Genomic DNA, 18,475 nt, shown 5'->3' on the forward strand with positions numbered 1-18,475 from the left:
AATATATTTAGATGACCTAATTATCTTCAGTAAAACTTATGATGAACATTTGGAACGCTTGGATAAAGTTTTAGCAAGATTAAAGGAATGCAATCTGAAATTAGCCCCTGAGAAATGTAGCTTCTTCAGAGAGAGAGTCAACTTCCTTGGTCATGTAGTTAGCAAAGACGGAATTGAGACTGATCCCAGTAAGATTGAGAAAGTTAAAAACTGGCCATCACCAAACGCACCAGAAGAGCTCCACAGTTTCTTGGCATTTGCGGGATATTACAGAAGATTTATTAAAGATTTTTCAAAAATTACCCGTCCCTTAGCTGAGATGATTCCACATCCCACCTCCAAGAAAGGCCCAAAGAAGAAAGCAGAACAGAAGAATTGGAAATGGACAGAAAATGAAGAGAAGATATTTCAAGGTTTGAAAGAGATACTGACCAGCCCTCCAATATTAGCATACCCAGATTTTAGTAAGCCATTTGAATTGCACACTGATGCATGCAATACTGGATTGGGAGCAGTACTTTACCAACAACAAGAGGGTAAAAAGAGAGTTATTTCATATATATGCAAGCAGAGCAGTTAGTAAATCTGAGAAGAATTATTCCACCTACAGATTAGAATTTTTGGCGTTGAAGTGGGCAGTAACTTCAAAATTTTCAGATTATTTAACAGGAAACCATTTCATAGTATATACCGACAATAACCCACTGACCCATATACTCTCTTCACCCAATCTTGATGCAACAAGCCAGAGATGGGCAGCTGCACTGGCAGATTATGATTTTGAAATCAGATACAGACCTGGAACGAAAAATGGAGACGCAGATGCATTAAGTCGGTATCCATATGAGAAGATTGAGGTCATGAAACAAGATGGGAATAGTTCAGGGAGAATATAAAGGCAGTTTGGCCTACAGCTGGTGAGTTAGATTATATGTAATTTGATGTGAAATGTGTTTGTACCTGTTTTGTATATGATGTTTGTATTGTTTTAATATGATTATATTATGTAATAGTATGGCCGCTAGAAAATAGTATGAATTATGAGGAATATTGCTTCTCAAAGGATTATAGAAAATATACTGAATTAATTGTTAACTCTTGTGTGATATGCTTAAGTTGATGTTTATATACTTTCAGAGCTGTGGATTTATAATACATGTAATAAAAGCCCCTAAAGACTTCCGACGTGTTAATCAACTACACTGAACCCTAACTGCTGAGTTAGACCGTTAATATAGTCGTGGCCATAAGAAAAACTACCCTATTACATAACATCACGATTTCTTAACTCATTTAAAAAAAAAGACATATACAAATACAATACTCTAAATGAATGTATACTTATTAAAGCATAAAAGTTATTTTTTTTATTAAAAACATCTTTTCAATTCTATTTTATTTTCCTGGTCAGCCTTATCTGGCCTGGTCAGCCTTTTCCCTCTATATCTATATGGGCAGCCATTTGGTCAGCCTTTTAGTATTGACCGTTTTTTTTTTAAAGCCTATAATGCACGGTCAAGATATATACGGCCACCAAGTATACAAGTACAGCCCGGACGACAAATTTACGGTCCAGACGGGCGCACTCATGCACTCACATACACGGAATCGCCATTGTGACAACTATGTCTCGCTCATCGCAAGCGGGCTCGACATTAAAAACACGGCACTGTTCAAAAATTCAGTATTTCGACATACAGACTTAACGTCCTCAATCCCCGTTCTCAAATCACCTTGAACGCTTTGATTTTGCATTATTGGATTGGTTCCAACGTTCTTTGGGCAGGGAGCCAGTAATGCAGCATCAGAATCCAATATGGCGCACCAATAATAATTCAACTGCGATTTGGATTTATTTATGGTACATTTAAGTATTTATCATCGCATGAACTATTTAGTTGTTTTGATTTCATTTATAAAAAGATATTTTTTTGTCCGTGAATACTGTTTGCAAATAAACCAAAGCATATTAAACGTGTTCCTCAGTTAAACAATGCATGTTGGCAATGCCGCTTTGCAGGTGGTCTAACCTTATTTCGCCTAGTTTTCTCACAGGGGCAGGGTGCATTGTTTTGACACACCTTTGATAACGCCCCTCCCCCCCCCCATTATTAAAAAAAATAATCCCAGCCTTATTAATAATGATAGGGGAAATGGTCAAAGGGGTGTGTCAAAACAATGCACCCTGCCCCTATTAGTTTTCCGATAAGATTGTTAGACATTTTAGGTTTGGATAGACATAATGTTAACCTGTTTAGAGCTACTCTGGAAGACAATTACCTGGTAGTATCCTTTTACTGGTGCGGCGGGGAATCGAACCCGCAACCCCTGGATTGATAGTCAAGTGTGTTACGACTAGGCCATGGAGCCGCTGCCTCATTGCACAAAATAGACAGTCAATATTATACTGCCTCATTGTCAGCTTTGGACATTTAATTTTAACTTCTATTGTAGTTCTTCCGAACATTATTTAAAGCATGGTTTGCACCTCTGCAGTCTTTTGTACAGGGCCTGTTGTTTAGTACTGTAATTCACCTAAGAGTTCGGACACCTTAAATTAATTTTTTTTTTCGCTGTCCGAATACATAGAAAATTACCATTTTTACATTTTATTTACATGTTTGTTTAACCTGCCTTTTTTCTTCATGTTTGCATTTTACCACTTATTAATTAATTTATACGTAGTAATCAATGGTCATAAACTTATTTATTACGCCTATAAGTGTAAATCCTTCATCAAGTTAATTAAAACACCATTTTATACATGCATTGAACTGAATAAACACATTCTATCGGCCTCAGATCAGAGTCACACTGTGTGACGTCACATAACTTACAGTTATACCCACGAGGATCTCGTGGAGAGCATGGACATTGCTATGCAGGATTAATGTATAACTGTACAATTATTGATTCTTACAGTCTATTAGTGAGGTACAAGTTTGAAAGTTTATTGGCAGATCGTTTTACAAACATGTCATGTCTATGTTTTCTTAATCCCTTGTTGTTTCTTTAATCATCCAATAAATATATCACACTTCCTTTTCAACAGGCAATAAATCGTTTAGGATGGGTAGTAACTAATTAACTTGTCACAGTGGTGTATACGGTTAGGTAATCTAGCCAGGCATTGTAAAGATAAAAATCAGTAATCTTAGTCTGTGAAACTTGGTAACTGTGAAAGTTATGATTGATGTCCTTTGGGTGTCCGAAAATTTAAGGTACGCAGAATAAATTATTTTGGAAAATAATTATGGGTGTCCGAATATTTAGAGTGTCCGAACTCTTAGGTGAATTACGGTACATTGTTAAAGTTAGAGTAATTAACAACAGCGTTGTTAACTGTTAAACATATTTGATAATGTGCTCACATATCCAAATTTAAACAAGTACAGCTAAATGAGTAATGTTTTAAAAATACAGCTGATCATGAGTATATCGGATTATCCACTTAACTTTCCGAGCAGTCATAGGTTGAAGGTAAACAACTATGACGTTAACAAAGTTGTTAACTTTATAGTTCTAAATAATCAGCCCCAAGATAAGATTATAAGGCAAATAAAGTATGACATTTATCAGGCATGCATCTTAAAGGGACTCGTTCACAGATTTAAATTGACCACATTTTTTTACATAGTTGTTAAGATTGATTTATTGTACTTACTTTTATGAATAAAGATAAAACAGCAACTGGTATTTACTCATTTGAGCATAATTTAATTAGTGAATCCAATATTTAGTTTGATATATAAACATAAAAATTTCATATTTAATATATATCGGTAGACTAAACTTTTGCCCAGAAAATGTGTCTGTTGTAACAAGAGTTGTAATAAACTTACTTTCCAAATTGATTGAATTAAATTTGCACCTCTATTTTTCAGTATCACAGGTCAGAAGGCTGCTGTAAGAAAAACCAGCATTTTTGTAGAGAGATTTGCTGCACATCACAATACAAGATGTCATCCAAGATGCATTACAAGTAAGTATTAATATTATAATTTATATGATAAATGGTGACAGTTTTTTGTTAATTTAAACTTTATTTTACGATTGTGAAGGAAGTAAAATATATTAACTTATGCTTATATATGTCAATCTTGTTGGCAAGATGTTGCACAAGAGACTAGTCTTGTGTTGTTGGGGAAACCTGAGTGCCCGAAGAAAGCCCATTTATTCGGCTTGGTGACCTCAAATACCAAACTAAAATATATGCCGAGGCTGAGAAAAAACAAGTGCACTTATCTGTCACTGCATGTGTTAATGGGACAACCATAATAATTTGTGTTGATAATGTTAATGTTGCAACATTTTTCTGAAAAGCATTTACATAAGATCAGTTGCTACAAGAATATAGCCGAAAATCCATTAACTGAATCAATTAAAAAAAAAAATCTTTACCTAATAAATTAATTTATTGTGCGAGGTGGTCTAGTGGTAAAGGTGTTTGCCTCTCCCTCAAGAGATAGTTGGTTCAACTGCAACACGCAGTGAGAGTTGTCTAGTGGTAGAGGTGTATGCCTGTACCTCAATTGTTGGTTCAAGTCACACCAGTGGGGGAGAGTTATCTAGTAGTATAGGTGTCCGCTCCTCTCTCAAAAGGTTGTTGGTTCAAGTCACACCAGTGGGGGAGAGTTATCTAGTAGTATAGGTGTCCGCTCCTCTCTCAAAAGGTTGTTGGTTCAAGTCACACCAGTGGGGGAGAGTTATCTAGTAGTATAGGTGTCCCCTCCTCTCTCAAAAGGGTGTTGGTTCAAGCTGCTCTAGGGCCAGTCATCCCTTCACTTCGCATTTGATGACTATTCCACATAGGAATAATAATAGTATAATGGTGAATAATCAATCCATAAAATTTATCGTTTAACAAAGGGAGATTTTTACTAGTCATATGATAATCCTGGACAAACATACATGTGCAAATAGACTTGGATTCAGTATATATTCTTTTGTAGAACAAAGTAATCTGATTTAGCATTGTTTCTTCAATAACAAAATTGTTTGGATAATTCCTCTCAGAAGTCCTGGACAGACACATTAATCTGTAAATATAACCTACAGTTTCATCAAAATCATTCCAGTTGGAGTTTAGGCAAAAACTTACAATTGATTTAATATAATAGCAAAATTCAGGGGCAAATACAGGTTTTGCATGGTAACCATTGGCATTCATGCCACAAAATGGGTATAGCTAGATGGCGAAAATAGCCTATTTTCGCCAAAATAACATTTGTCTACGAAAATAGCCTGCTATATCATTATATAAACCAGATAATTATTTATATATATTAGTATATATAAACGAAACATTATAGAAAAATGATTTTTTGTTTCTTTTTCTTTTTTGGGTAGTTTGAAAGATGTTTTTAAAAATAGCCCATATATGCGAAACTAGCCTATTTTCGCGAAAATAGCATTGGACTACGAAAATAGCTTGTTATATACCGTAGACAGATGCTATTTTCGCAAAATAGGCTATTTTTGCTATCTAGCTATACCGCCACAAAAATCATGTTGACTAAAGTCTTAAAATTCTCTTCTGAACTTCATGTAATTCCAATTTGGTACAACAGAAAACAGAATTAATCGATGGCCCATGATCATGCCCGGGGCCAATTGAATCATTGCCAAACAATAAAAAGCAGAAAAATATACATGTGGAGCACTAACAAAGTGGAAGATGCAAGACACATGGTTTTTGCCAATAGCAAAAATATGGGTTGTCTGGTTAGCCAAGTGGTTAACGCACCCGCTTCTGACCAAGATATTACGGTTTGAGTGGCTTGTATTGACAACTCTAGGCTTGTTTTGTGGAAATATTGTATTTGCAGTTTTTGGGACCATCTCAGTCTTGTGTGTAGCCCCTTTTAAGTCACTTTCCTAATTTTAGTATCTCTATTTTGACACATATGAAATAAGAACTTGAGATTTTTCCAAAATAAATTTTCATTGACCTTGTATGGCATTTTTTTTTTTAATTGTTAAAAAATCAACTTAAGTTAGGAATTAATTTAAGATGTTTTATGAATATGGCCACTGTGGGTTGTTATTCATAAAACATAAGTCTCTCACTGGTCATATTTTATATTAACCTGATAATATCTGAAATACTTTATTTTCCTTGATTTTATTGAAAAAACAAACTTTAATGTTAAAAATAATTTTAAGACTTCAAATATATATGGAGATTGACTTAAATGAAGATATGATTTAAGAAGTGTTATGAAAACGGTCCCTTATAGTGCATTCGGTTGTCCAGGGTTTTATGTAACTAGTAATTCTCTCCATTGGTTTAAAGGTTATGAATATCCCTATCATGGTATGTCTATGGGAGAAGTAAGGAAACTTTGAACCCTAACCAGGCCTTTTTCTAAAGTACCCACAGGTCGGGCTATCTCACCCATTCCCAGTGATTTTTTTTGGATTTTTTTTTACCGCCTGTGTCTTGCAAATTGGGAAAAAATGTTGACTGTGGGAAAAATACAAAATCAGGCCAAAATAGCTAATGGCAAATATACATGTTTAAATTTTTTGTGCATACATTATGCAGTGAAAGAGTAAGTATTGTCAAGATTTTGTTTATATTTGAAGAAATTTATTGCTTTTTTATTCATTAACGTAATGGACAGTTATCAAATTGGGAAAAAATTATGAAAATATTGGGAAAATGGACAGTTTTTCGCAAGGGGAAACAGCCTTTAGAAAGCAGTAAATTGCACCAAAAAAATCACTGATTCCACTAGCAAAATGATGATTTTTTCTTAAAATGGCATATTTCGCTACGCAAGTATTCCCAAAATGTCTGGTTTTTCCTAAAATTGGCACAATAAGGCTTGCTTACATATTTTATTGGCATAATATGGAAACTAATTACAGTAATTCCACCCAACAGCTATTCCTGCAGTTTCTGTCTGTCTGTTATTATGTCTGAAAGATCTGTTTTAGAACCTGTTAATTGATTGCTTCCAGTAAACATGGATAGCAGCTCAATATAGGCCAGATTTAAACAAATCTCTAGTCTCTGAGGGGAAAAAAAACCCCTGAACTCTTCATTGTTTTTGTTATCCATGAATAATTCATGTGTTGCTAAGAAATTACCATCAACATGCCAGTCCTGGATTCCAAGTTACTTAAAACAGAACTTTTGTTCAATAATAATTATGGATACAATTAAGTTGAAAATGGAAAGTTAGAGTATAAATTGCCATTTGCTTTATAGATTTTATAACAACTTTAATAAAAGAATGATTAAAAGTGAATACCACTTTTATTGATATGCCCAAAATATTCAAACTTAAGTCAGCCAAATATATATAACAATATTTTGTAACACATGGCCAACAAAACAAAAATTGTCAATTTATTATTTGTCTAAATAATCTGTCTATTTTTTTATTCACAAACATTCTAAGAAACAATTAATGAGTTTTCCTTTTTTCATAACTTTATTGATTTGCTCTTCTGTAAAACCTTTTTGCTAATGCATGAACTCAAGCCTTTGCAAAGTTGTATTTGCTATCAGCATGATAATATGTTTTATGGAATAAATGGAATAGATTTGATCTGAGTTATATTATTTGATAAATAATACTTCTTGAATAATGCCTGTTGATTGACAGAAACGCTAACACCAGTATTAGTTAGTAGTGGCCAATTGAGTTATGCCCCTTGATTGATAGGAAAGCTGACTAGAACTAGTGGCCACTTGAGTAATTCCCCTTGATAAATGGAAAACATGACTAAAATTAGTGGCCACTTGAGTAATTCCCCTTGATAAATGTAAAACATGACTAGAACTAGTGGCCACTTGAGTCACCCCCCTTGATAAATGGAAAACATGACTAGAACTAGTGGCCACTTGAGTGATTCCCCTTGATAAATGGAAAACATGACTAGAACTTGGAAAACATGACTAGAATTAGTGGCCACTTGAGTGATTTCCCTTGATAAATGGAAAACATGACTAGAAATTGGAAAACATGACTAGAACTAGTGGCCACTTGAGTAATTTCCCTTGATAAATGGAAAACATGACTAGAACTATGGTCACTTGAGTAATTCCCCTTGATAAATGGAAAACATGACTAGAATTAGTGGCCACTTAAGTAATTCCCCTTGATAAATAGAATACATGACTAGAACTAGTGGCCACTTGAGTATTTCTCCTTGATAAATGGAAAACATGAATAAAATTAGAGACCACTTGAGTAATGTCCCTTGATTGATAGGAAAGCTGACTTGTATTAGTGTCCTCTTGAGTTATGTCCCTTGATTGACAGAAAAGCTGACTAGTATTAGTGTCCACTTGAGTTATGCCTCTTAATTGATGGAAAACATGCCTTCTATTAATGACCACTTGTGTTATGCCTCTTGATTGATTGAAATCATGCCTACTTTTAGTGACCACTTGAGTTTTGCCCCTTGATTGATTGAAAACATGCCTACTATTAGTGACCACTTGAGTTATGCCCCTTGATTGATTGAAAACATGCCTTGTAGTAGTGACCACTTAAGTTATGCCCCTTGATTAATGGAGTTGTGTTATGAGTTATGCCCCTTTATTAACATTTAAACTTACTAGTTTTAATGGGCACTTGTGGTGCGCTTGTGTTATATAATATCTTTTCTATCTTTTTGTGTAAACGTGTTTAATTTTCTGTTTCAGAAACTTGGGCAAATCTGGGCTAAGAGTGTCTATGGTTGGCCTTGGTAAGGCAGGATTTTTATACTAAAATTTCGTTTTTACTATAAACAAGGGCACATTATTTTGATAATGCACAACTACAGGGGCCATACTAATAATGTATTGAGTCCGAGTTTGGGATTCAGACTCAGGATTTCAAATTGTTGAATGAAACAAATTATCTTTTAAGCTCACCAGAGCACGAAGTGCTCAAGGTGAACTATTGTGATCGCTCTTTGTCTGTCGTCTGACCATCCGTCCGTCAACAATTGCTTAAAACACATCCCCTCTGAAACTACTTGACCAAATTCACTGAAACTTTACAGGAAGCTTCATTGCATGACCCTCTACATAAATACAACAAGGCGTTGAGATTGATCATCAACAACAACAACAAAATGGCAGACTTACTGTTTTGCTTTAAAAAAATCTCTGAAACTACCAGGCCAAATTCAATGAAATTTTACAGGTAGCATCATTGCATAATCCTTTACAAATGTTAAACAAGGCATCGTCATCAGTTAAGAAATGTTTAAATTGCAACATTTTTATTAATGCAGAGTTGTGGCTCTTTGTTTAGGTGAACGTTTTAGGTCCATCATGGCCCTCTTGTTTAATATAGTTGTCTTCTACAAGTAAATATAACTGATCAAAGTCTTCTACAAGTAAATATAACTGATCAAAGTTGTATATTATGGAACATGTATTGCATTTTAGCATTTATATAATATTGTTAAGGAATTGTACAATCCAATGAAGATTTGCAGTTTTGCAAATTAGACTCAAGACATTAGTGAATACCCAGGGCTTATTTTTTGGCCCCCGAAAACCCTTGTAACAATCTATGCTGAAATGACTGTTCTTAGAGCTGGTATTCCTGTTTGCTTCAAGAGCCCTCCAAAGAGCTTCTAAAAAGCCAGGTTTTATTCTATGGAAATGTGCTTTTGACCCCGAGAGCCCCCGTAGAACCCATGGCCAAAATGGTTTTAGCCCTCCAGCTGCCATGTCAATCACATCCCGGAACATGCAAAACTAATTTTTAATTTTTTTTTTTTTGAAAGTATATTCTAATGTGACATGTAGTGTATACATGTGATATGACTTTTGACCACTGAATTTTCAAAAACTTTTTTTTTTTTTTTTTTTTTTATCAAAGTAAATCTGTATTTACACACTCATACAATTTTTTTAATTTTTCCAGGGACCTGGGTTACATTTGGTGCGCAGACTTCAGATGAGGTATACCAGAAAAATAACTGATGCTCACAGCATTGGAGGAACTTATTTCTCAGTTTTAACATGTTACATAAATTATTATGTTGTGAAAAAACTTGAGTTTTAATTCTTTCTTAAAACTATATGGTTAAAAGTGTACGCTGTGGCTGAAAATTATAATTTAGTGTTGAACTTGTATAACGTAAACCCTGGAAAGAAAAACTTTGTTTTTAGGTTGGGACGTTCAATGGTATAAGTGAGATGTCTTCAGCCTAAATAAGTCCTTTTTGTGTGTGATATGTATAATTTAGATTTACCTCGCAAAAGAGCGTTAAAAGTCATTCTTGTTCATTATTTCAGACCGCCGAGGAGATGCTTACATTGGCGTATGAAAGTGGAATCAACTTTTTTGACACGGCGGAAGTTTACGCGGCAGGAAAGTAAGTACATATGCATTTGTTCTCACAATAACAGTCGACTCTAGACCTACATAATGTATAGAAGTTGAACTATTGTGGAATTGGGAATTAAACATGTACCTGGGTTTGTCATTTGATATTGTGTGGTCAATTTCCTTTCTTCCCATTGCACACACTTATGGCTGCTTTTATAATGAAGCATCCATTTTACATTTTTTTTATTCAGGGGGCAGATTTTAGGTTGTTTAAGTTTCACTTAGCCATAACCTTATCATCAGAAAATAATCTGCGAAATACTGAAGTTTAAACTTATGCGACGCATTGATACACATAAGATTGTAAAAATTGAACTTATCCAATGACCATATTTATTATGATATATTCTGGTTTTGTAATTGTTCTTATGAAAGACAGGCCTGGCCTTCTTCACTTCTTTGATCATCATGTATTTAGCAAAAAAACAACTTGAAAAAAGCTGCTAGTTAAATATTATATTATAAAACCATTCTGTTGTATAAGTATTTAGTAAGTGGGTCACAGTTTAGCCCAACTTTGACCCCAATATGCCTGTATGTAACTCTTGTCTGACGTATTTAGAAGATATATATAGTAAAAAAACAAACAGAATTCACAGTCTTTCACAGCTTGAGAACTTTGTTATAAACATCATGTATGAAAAAACATGTTTACGTACTTAAAATATAAAATATTGATGTGAGATTACCGTAAATGTCCTACTAAATGTGAATGCCCAGGGGTCTTTTGTGGGTCTATTTTCCCATTTTCTGATATAAACAATAAAAAACTTTCAACTCCAAAATTTAAAAGTTACAAAAAAATCAAGAAATCCTAAGGCCGTCATTTTCAGGCACCTGCTAATGTCATGCATATACGGACAACCCATACCCTATTGCACGTAATGACGATAAAATTGCATCAAATTGTGTATTGATATATTGGAGTCATGTATTCAGCAGACCATATAATTTATTTTCACATCATGGAAAGTTTACAGGTACGATGCAGCGGAAACTGCTTGTTCATGTTTACTGCTTGTTCATGTTCTTTACTTCAAATTAGCTGATTTGAAGAAGTTGCTAAATGGGTACCCTAAAAATGGTTCCTGTTCAACTCGCAGGATTCTAAAAAGTCATTGCAGGGCACATTTAATAGGACATATACGGTATGTGCGTTTCTCATGTGGTCCACTAGTCGGACATGTGGGTTTCCATACAGAAGTTATATATGATTTTAACAGTTTCTTACACAACACACAAGACCACATTCTGGCGTAACACCATGCAGAGAGAGTTATATACATGTACGTCATAATGAATTATTTCACAAAAGTAATCACTGATTATTTTCTCAAATAAGACCATTTTAGCTTGACACCCAGTAGGAAATGTTTGCATTTAATTGTCCTTACATTGCAATTCTTGGCTTCACAATCCAACTTAAATAAAATGGTATTAAAGCTGCACTCTCACAGATTGGAATTTTTTCAATCATTTTTTGTCCTGGAATGAGACAAGTTTGACGTAAATGTCAGGAATCAGTGATACAAGACTGCTGACAACTGATCAGATTGCAGTTTTTCATAATTGCGTTCGAAGATTAAGATATTTGATGGCTAGATTAGTGTTATTTATGCTTTAAGAAAAATGAAATTTTCGGCAGTTTCCCAAGCAATTTAGATCTGTTCTATTGTGAATCACATTAAAGTACTGAACTGAAGGCACTGATACCAAAATCAGCTTATTCTCACAGACCAACTATTAAAAAATGTCAAAAATGTCAATCTGTGAGAGGGCAACTTTAACGAAATACAACAACCATATTTTCATTGAAACTATAATTTTAGAAGAATGAATACACTTATTTCTATGCTTTTCACCTAAAATTATTTTTCTCTTCACAAATAAGCATTAAGTTTAAGGTGATGACAGACAAAGTGACTATTGAACGCATGTAATGAAACAGATTTGGTTAATTATTGACTTCCCCTGTCTTTAATTATTTGTGCGCTTAAAGTGGGGCTGGGCTAGTTATTCATAATGCACCTTAAGTCATTTCTTAACTTAAGTCACTTTCCGGTGACTCTCCGTAGTAAAGTTTCTCAATAGTCGTATGATATAAAAACTGAAATAATTTAATTTTTGAAAATCAAGTTCTGTTTGGAAATGACTTAAGATGTTATATTAATACCAGCCATGTGCTTTAAATTGTGCCCACTTTGTTTTAATGTAGTATTTTGTGGCCTGTATTTGGTAAAATGTCAGTCAATGTTGTATTATAATATAAATGGTTGTAATGTACAGTGTTTTCAATAAGAACCCGCCACAGGCTGGACGGTTTGAATGGCATTTAACTGGTACAAATTTGGAAAAATAAGACAATTTTAATTAAAATAAATAGTAGCTGGTCAGTTACAATACTATTTGGTATGGTATGATCGAAACTTATTGAGAACCCTGGATGTATTTGTATTTGTGTAATTTTGATCCATTATGTATTAACTGACGGATTGTTCAGAACTTTAAGTAAACAACGTTTTTAACCTGATTGAGGTTAATTTTAAAATCCTTACAACTCTAAAGGTTTGATTGACACTCTTGTGATCTGCTGTTATTCTTACAAACATGGGGTCACAATAGTTTCAGCTTGTTATCCCCCACCGAATCGAAGGAGGGGGATATTTTTTTGCCGTTGTCCATCCGTCCGTCATTCCATTGTCCTTCCGTCCATCCGTCTGAAACCATATCTTGGTAGGCATTCATCAGAAAATGTTCAAACTTGGTCAACCTTGGTTCCCCTTGATCATATCTAGACCACTTGTAAAAAGGGGGTAACATGGGGTCAAAAACTAGGTCAAATCGTAGAAAAACCTTTGGAACAAACTAGAGGCATTTATACATGGTCAAATATTCATGAAACTTAATCAAAATGTTTCCCTTGATGAACTCTTTGAGTATATAAAACTGGGTCACATACGATCCAAAATAAGGTCACTAGGTCAGATCTTAGAAAAATCATTCAAATTCATAGAAACTATTACAAATGTTACTCTATATACAACATGTTTATTTCAAATAATTCCAAACAAACTCAAACTTATATTCAACATTCATAATGGTCCATTTCTCTGCAGCCATATTACATGTTAATATAGGAATATTCCACCTACTTTTCACGTCCATGTTATGACAGATGGTTAATTGTGATTATCAGAGTAGGGTATTCAGGTGATGATGTCCATGTTATGACAGATGGTTAATTGTGATTATCAGAGCAGGGTATTCAAGTGATGATGTCCATGTTATGACAGATGGTTAATTGTGATTATCAGAGCAGGGTATTCAGGTGATGATGTCCATGTTATGACAGATGGTTAATTGTGATAATCAGAGCAGGGTATTCAAGTGATGATGTCCATGTTATGACAGATGGTTAATTGTGAAAATCACAGCAGGGTATTCAGGTGATGATGTCCATGTTATGACAGATGGTTAATTGTGATAATCAGAGCAGGGTATTCAGGTGATGATGTCCATGTGATGACAGATGGTTAATTTTGATTATCAGAGCAGGGTATTCAGGTGATGATGTCCATGTTATGACAGATGGTTAATTGTGATAATCAGAGCAGGGTATTCAAGTGATGATGTCCATGTGATGACAGATGGTTAATTGTGATAATCAGAGCAGGGTATTCAAGCGATGATGTCCATGTGATGACAGATGGTTAATTGTGATAATCAGAGCAGGGTATTCAAGTGATGATGTCCATGTTATGACAGATGGTTAATTGTGATAATCAGAGCAGGGTATTCAGGTGATGATGTCCATGTTATGACAGATGGTTAATTGTGATTATCAGAGCAGGGTATTCAGGTGATGATGTCCATGTGATGACAGATGGTTAATTGTGATAATCAGAGCAGGGTATTCAAGCGATGATGTCCATGTTATGACAGATGGTTAATTGTGATAATCCGAGCAGGGTATTCAGGTGATGATGTCCATGTTATGACAGATGGTTAATTGTGATAATCAGAACAGGGTATTCAGGTGATGATGTCCATGTTATGACAGATGGTTAATTGTGATAATCCGAGCAGAGTATTCAGGTGATGATGTCCATGTTATGACAGATGGTTAATTGTGATAATCAGAACAGGGTATTCAGGTGATGATGTCCATGTTATGACAGATGGTTAATTGTGATAATCAGAGCAGGGTATTCAGGTGATGATGTCCATGTGATGACAGATGGTTAATTGTGATAATTAACAGGGTATTCAGATGATGATGTCCATGTTATGACAGATGGTTAATTGTGATAATCTGGACAGGGTATTCAGGTGATGATGTCCATGTTATGACAGATGGTTAATTGTGATTATTTGGACAGGGTATTCAGGTGATGATGTCCATGTTATGACAGATGGTTAATTGTGATAATCTGGACAGGGTATTCAGGTGATGATGTCCATGTTATGACAGATGGTTAATTGTGATAATCAGAGCAGGGTATTCAAGTGATGATGTCCATGTTATGACAGATGGTTAATTGTGATAATCGAGCAGGGTATTCAGGTGATGATGTCCATGTTATGTCAGATGGTTAATTGTGATAATCAGAGCAGGGTAATGTTCATAATGGTCCATTTCTCTGCAGCCATATTACATGTTAATATAGGAATATTCCACCTACTTTTCACTTTCAATCCATGAACTTTGCCTATTCAGGCGGGGGATATCAATTAAAAAAAATATTTTTTATTTAAATGTATGAAGACATCATAAAAATATTTCACCTTTAAAGTTAACATTATGATGGGAAAGTTCTGAGCAATTTTCGAATTGTGTTTAATTTTAGCCTTTTCATCAGTAGGTTTTTTGTATGTTAAGTTTCAAGCACTAATATCATATTCATGATATAATTTTCAGTTTACTCTTATTTTAAAGAGCGATTTAATAAGGCAGTGTTAAGACCCATTTTAATCGAGATTTAGTATGTCAAAAGAAAATTTAGGTTCTTTATGTCATTTAATACATAAAGTGAGAATACAAAATATATCTTAAAGAAATCTGTAAAATGATCATCAGATCAATGAAAAAAGTCAAATTTTAAATGCAAGTATTATTTATCTGCAGTCTCTTTCATCATATACAATTAATAACCTACAAACATACAAATATTCAAAAAAGTGTGAGGTGATTTAATGTTGCAGTGGCTTGATGGGATATAAATAATTTTTATAAACATACAAAAAGAATGTCTTAATGGTAAGAGCCGTTTCACAGAAGTTTGTCTTTATAATAAACTTTGAAACATACATATAATGTTTTTTCACAGTCACTTCAAAATATTGGCACAACATGATATCCTTTTTTGTCTGCTCTATTATAACAGCAAATTTCCAACATGATCCTGTCTTATATTCTATTCAGCTATTGTGTATATTGCATTAAGACTTATTCTTATTCTAAAGTATGGTAATAATAACTTGATTATTATTTAAAAACTTTAAACACAATTAAACAAGATATTTTGTTTATTTCTACAACAAAAAACCTCCAGTATTGCACAGCAGGACACTCAGATCTGGGACCTGATAGACAGCAGACGGTGATAAAGATTAAGATCAATACATAGAAGTTGTGTACTATACTTATATTTTTTTTTGGAAGGGGGAGGTTCACTTAAAGATGGCTTAAACTAGGCCTTTAAGATAAAATGTAAGATCGATCAAAATCCTTTCTGATGATCCAGCACAGTCAGCTTCAATGATGTAACAGTATCCTATTTAAGCCTGGTAAACTTTTGTCAGTTTGAAAAGCATTTATATAAATCATAGTAATATATTTAATGTATAATTATACACCAAAACATTCGTTTTAAAACATTGCCCCCTTTCCATTCAGATATTGTAAACCCTATAATGAAATTATTTTTGGACAGAATGATTTTTATATCAAATAATTTATATCATAATTTATGTTATATCACTTAATAAATTAAAAAAAAACTCAGGGCCCTTTTTAATGGCTTTTAAGACCTATAATATATTTGAGTATTTGAATGTAAAGCAAAGTTTAGTTTTTGAAATATAACTGAAACATTAAAATCAAGCATTTCCTTTTGAGCTTTAATTTGGAAAACAGCAACAACAGTTTTGTAATTAAGCTCTTAGAGAGTTGAAAAATGAGTTTTATAATGTTACCAACAGTTAATCATATCATTCATAAATCATTAAAAACAATAAGTTCACTGCACAAACTGTTTATTTGCCTTGCAGAATTCATTTTACAGACCAGATAGCCATGAGGTAATTGTATGTTTTTGTGTTGTAGCTAAAGGGTGATAACTCTGTCTTGCTTTTATTTCTTGATAAGCTCACAGTTGCCCCTCTTGTGCTTTATTTCCAATTCCAAATGTTTTATTTTTTAACCTATTGCCTCCTGAGAGTAATGTTTAATGCTAGAAATGAAAGCTTAAAGAATTTAAATGAGTTTATTTTAAAATCTGAATCTTTTCACATTACACCTCTTCTTTGCCGAAAGGGCTGATTTTTGCTATTTCGGAGTCTTAAAGGGGCACATTGACAATATTAGCTGAGGCAAACATTATTTTTACTTTTAATGCGTTATTTTGTTAAATGATTTGCGTACTGATACTTCATTAAAGCTGCACTCTCACAGATTGAACGTTTTGACAACTTTTTTATTTTTAGTCTTGGAACGAGCCAATTTTTGCGAAAATGTGTGGAAACCAGTTAAGAATGCTGACAAAAAATTAGGTCGCAGATTTTTATATTTAAGTTCAAAAACTGATGTTTTAAGCATTTTTCTTAAACCGTAAATATGAAAATCTGCGATCTGATCTTTTGTGAGCAATCATTTATCACTGGTTTGCAGATATTTACGCAAAAATTTGCTTTTTGCAAGACAAAATAAAAGAGAAAAAAATTGTCAAAACGGTAAATCTGTGACAGTGCAGCTTTAAAAAAAAAGTTTAATTAATAAATTCCCCAATTATAAAAAGCCAAAATATTGCTTATATTTTTTACCTGTACACAAATCATAATGCTTTTTTGGTTCAAATGTGTTAAACATAATAATGCATTAAAATTTAAAAAAAATGTTTCAATGCTACTGTGCCCCTTGAATGGCCATTTTTTGGATGGTGCTAATCTGAATCCACGAAAATTTGAACACAGCAACTTTGATTTATTATGAAAAGGAGTGAAATTATAGTTTGAGGGTGCAAAATACCGTGTTAGAATTAAGCATGTTTCAAAACTTTGTATAATATGCCTTTTCCATTTACAGTTATCTTGAAATTTATTTTTGATTGCTTTTGAATGTTAAAAAAACATAACATTTTAAAGTGTTTGGTTTTTACATTATCTCTCTATAATGTTTTTATAGCTTTAAATCACTCCATGTCATGCTATCTTTTATTCAATTTATGTTGACTAATAATCACTTTCTTTGAATGCATATAACTGAAATACAGCTGTAAATGAATTGATGCATCTTTTTCTTACGTAGCAGCTTTTTAACAAAGTATGTCCTATCTACTCTAGGTAAATTAGTGAACTGGTTATTTAATTTAGTCTATTATTGATGAAAAGGCATATATGAAAACTGGTTGAACAATTCATATTGGGAGGAATGGAAGCTACAGGGTCCAAGAAAGACAACTCAAATTACATATTTAGTAGGTTTTGCACTGTCACTATGAGTTGTCTTTCTTGCTCAAGTAGCTTCCAATCAGTTTATATCACATAATTTTAAATAAATTTATATCATAAAATATAGACTGGTATAAATGAAAGAAGGCAAATTTACTCAGATAAGTGTTTATTTAATGATAGGAAAGAAAAATTCTCTTTTTCCTCTAAATTTCTCCTTTTAGGGAAACCCCAAAGTTGTTACAAGGAATGGGGTCAGTTTTTTTAGGTTTCCCTTTAAGTCAACCTCAAATTTTGATTCAATTAATGAAACCGAAACTGAAATATATAAAAAAAATGACACCTCTATTTTTCTTAAACCTTTGTTAAGGGATGATATTATTGGTGTAACTTTAAACCAATTTTAGTAAGAACATTATGAGTGTATTTCTGTCCCAATGATTATTCTGACATATGTT

The 18,475-nt window shown here is 33.5% G+C and overlaps 1 protein-coding gene across 2 annotated transcripts in view; it reads left to right on the forward strand.

Annotated features, from left to right (window-relative positions):
• The first annotated feature begins 1,791 nt into the window (after nt 1-1,791).
• Nucleotides 1,792-18,475, forward strand: part of LOC128246848 (voltage-gated potassium channel subunit beta-2-like) — a 53,919-nt gene continuing 37,235 nt past the window's right edge. For both annotated transcript variants that reach the window (XM_052965332.1, XM_052965334.1), the window contains exons 1-6: nt 1,792-1,861; nt 3,885-3,982; nt 8,663-8,706; nt 9,882-9,919; nt 10,256-10,335; nt 16,620-16,649. In XM_052965332.1, coding sequence (XP_052821292.1) covers nt 1,859-1,861; nt 3,885-3,982; nt 8,663-8,706; nt 9,882-9,919; nt 10,256-10,335; nt 16,620-16,649 — 293 coding nt within the window. In that variant the 5' untranslated portion in view covers nt 1,792-1,858. The remainder of the gene's footprint in view (nt 1,862-3,884; nt 3,983-8,662; nt 8,707-9,881; nt 9,920-10,255; nt 10,336-16,619; nt 16,650-18,475) is intronic.

This window comes from Mya arenaria, chromosome 9, assembly GCF_026914265.1.
Source record: "Mya arenaria isolate MELC-2E11 chromosome 9, ASM2691426v1".
Lineage (NCBI taxonomy): Eukaryota > Metazoa > Mollusca > Bivalvia > Myida > Myidae > Mya > Mya arenaria.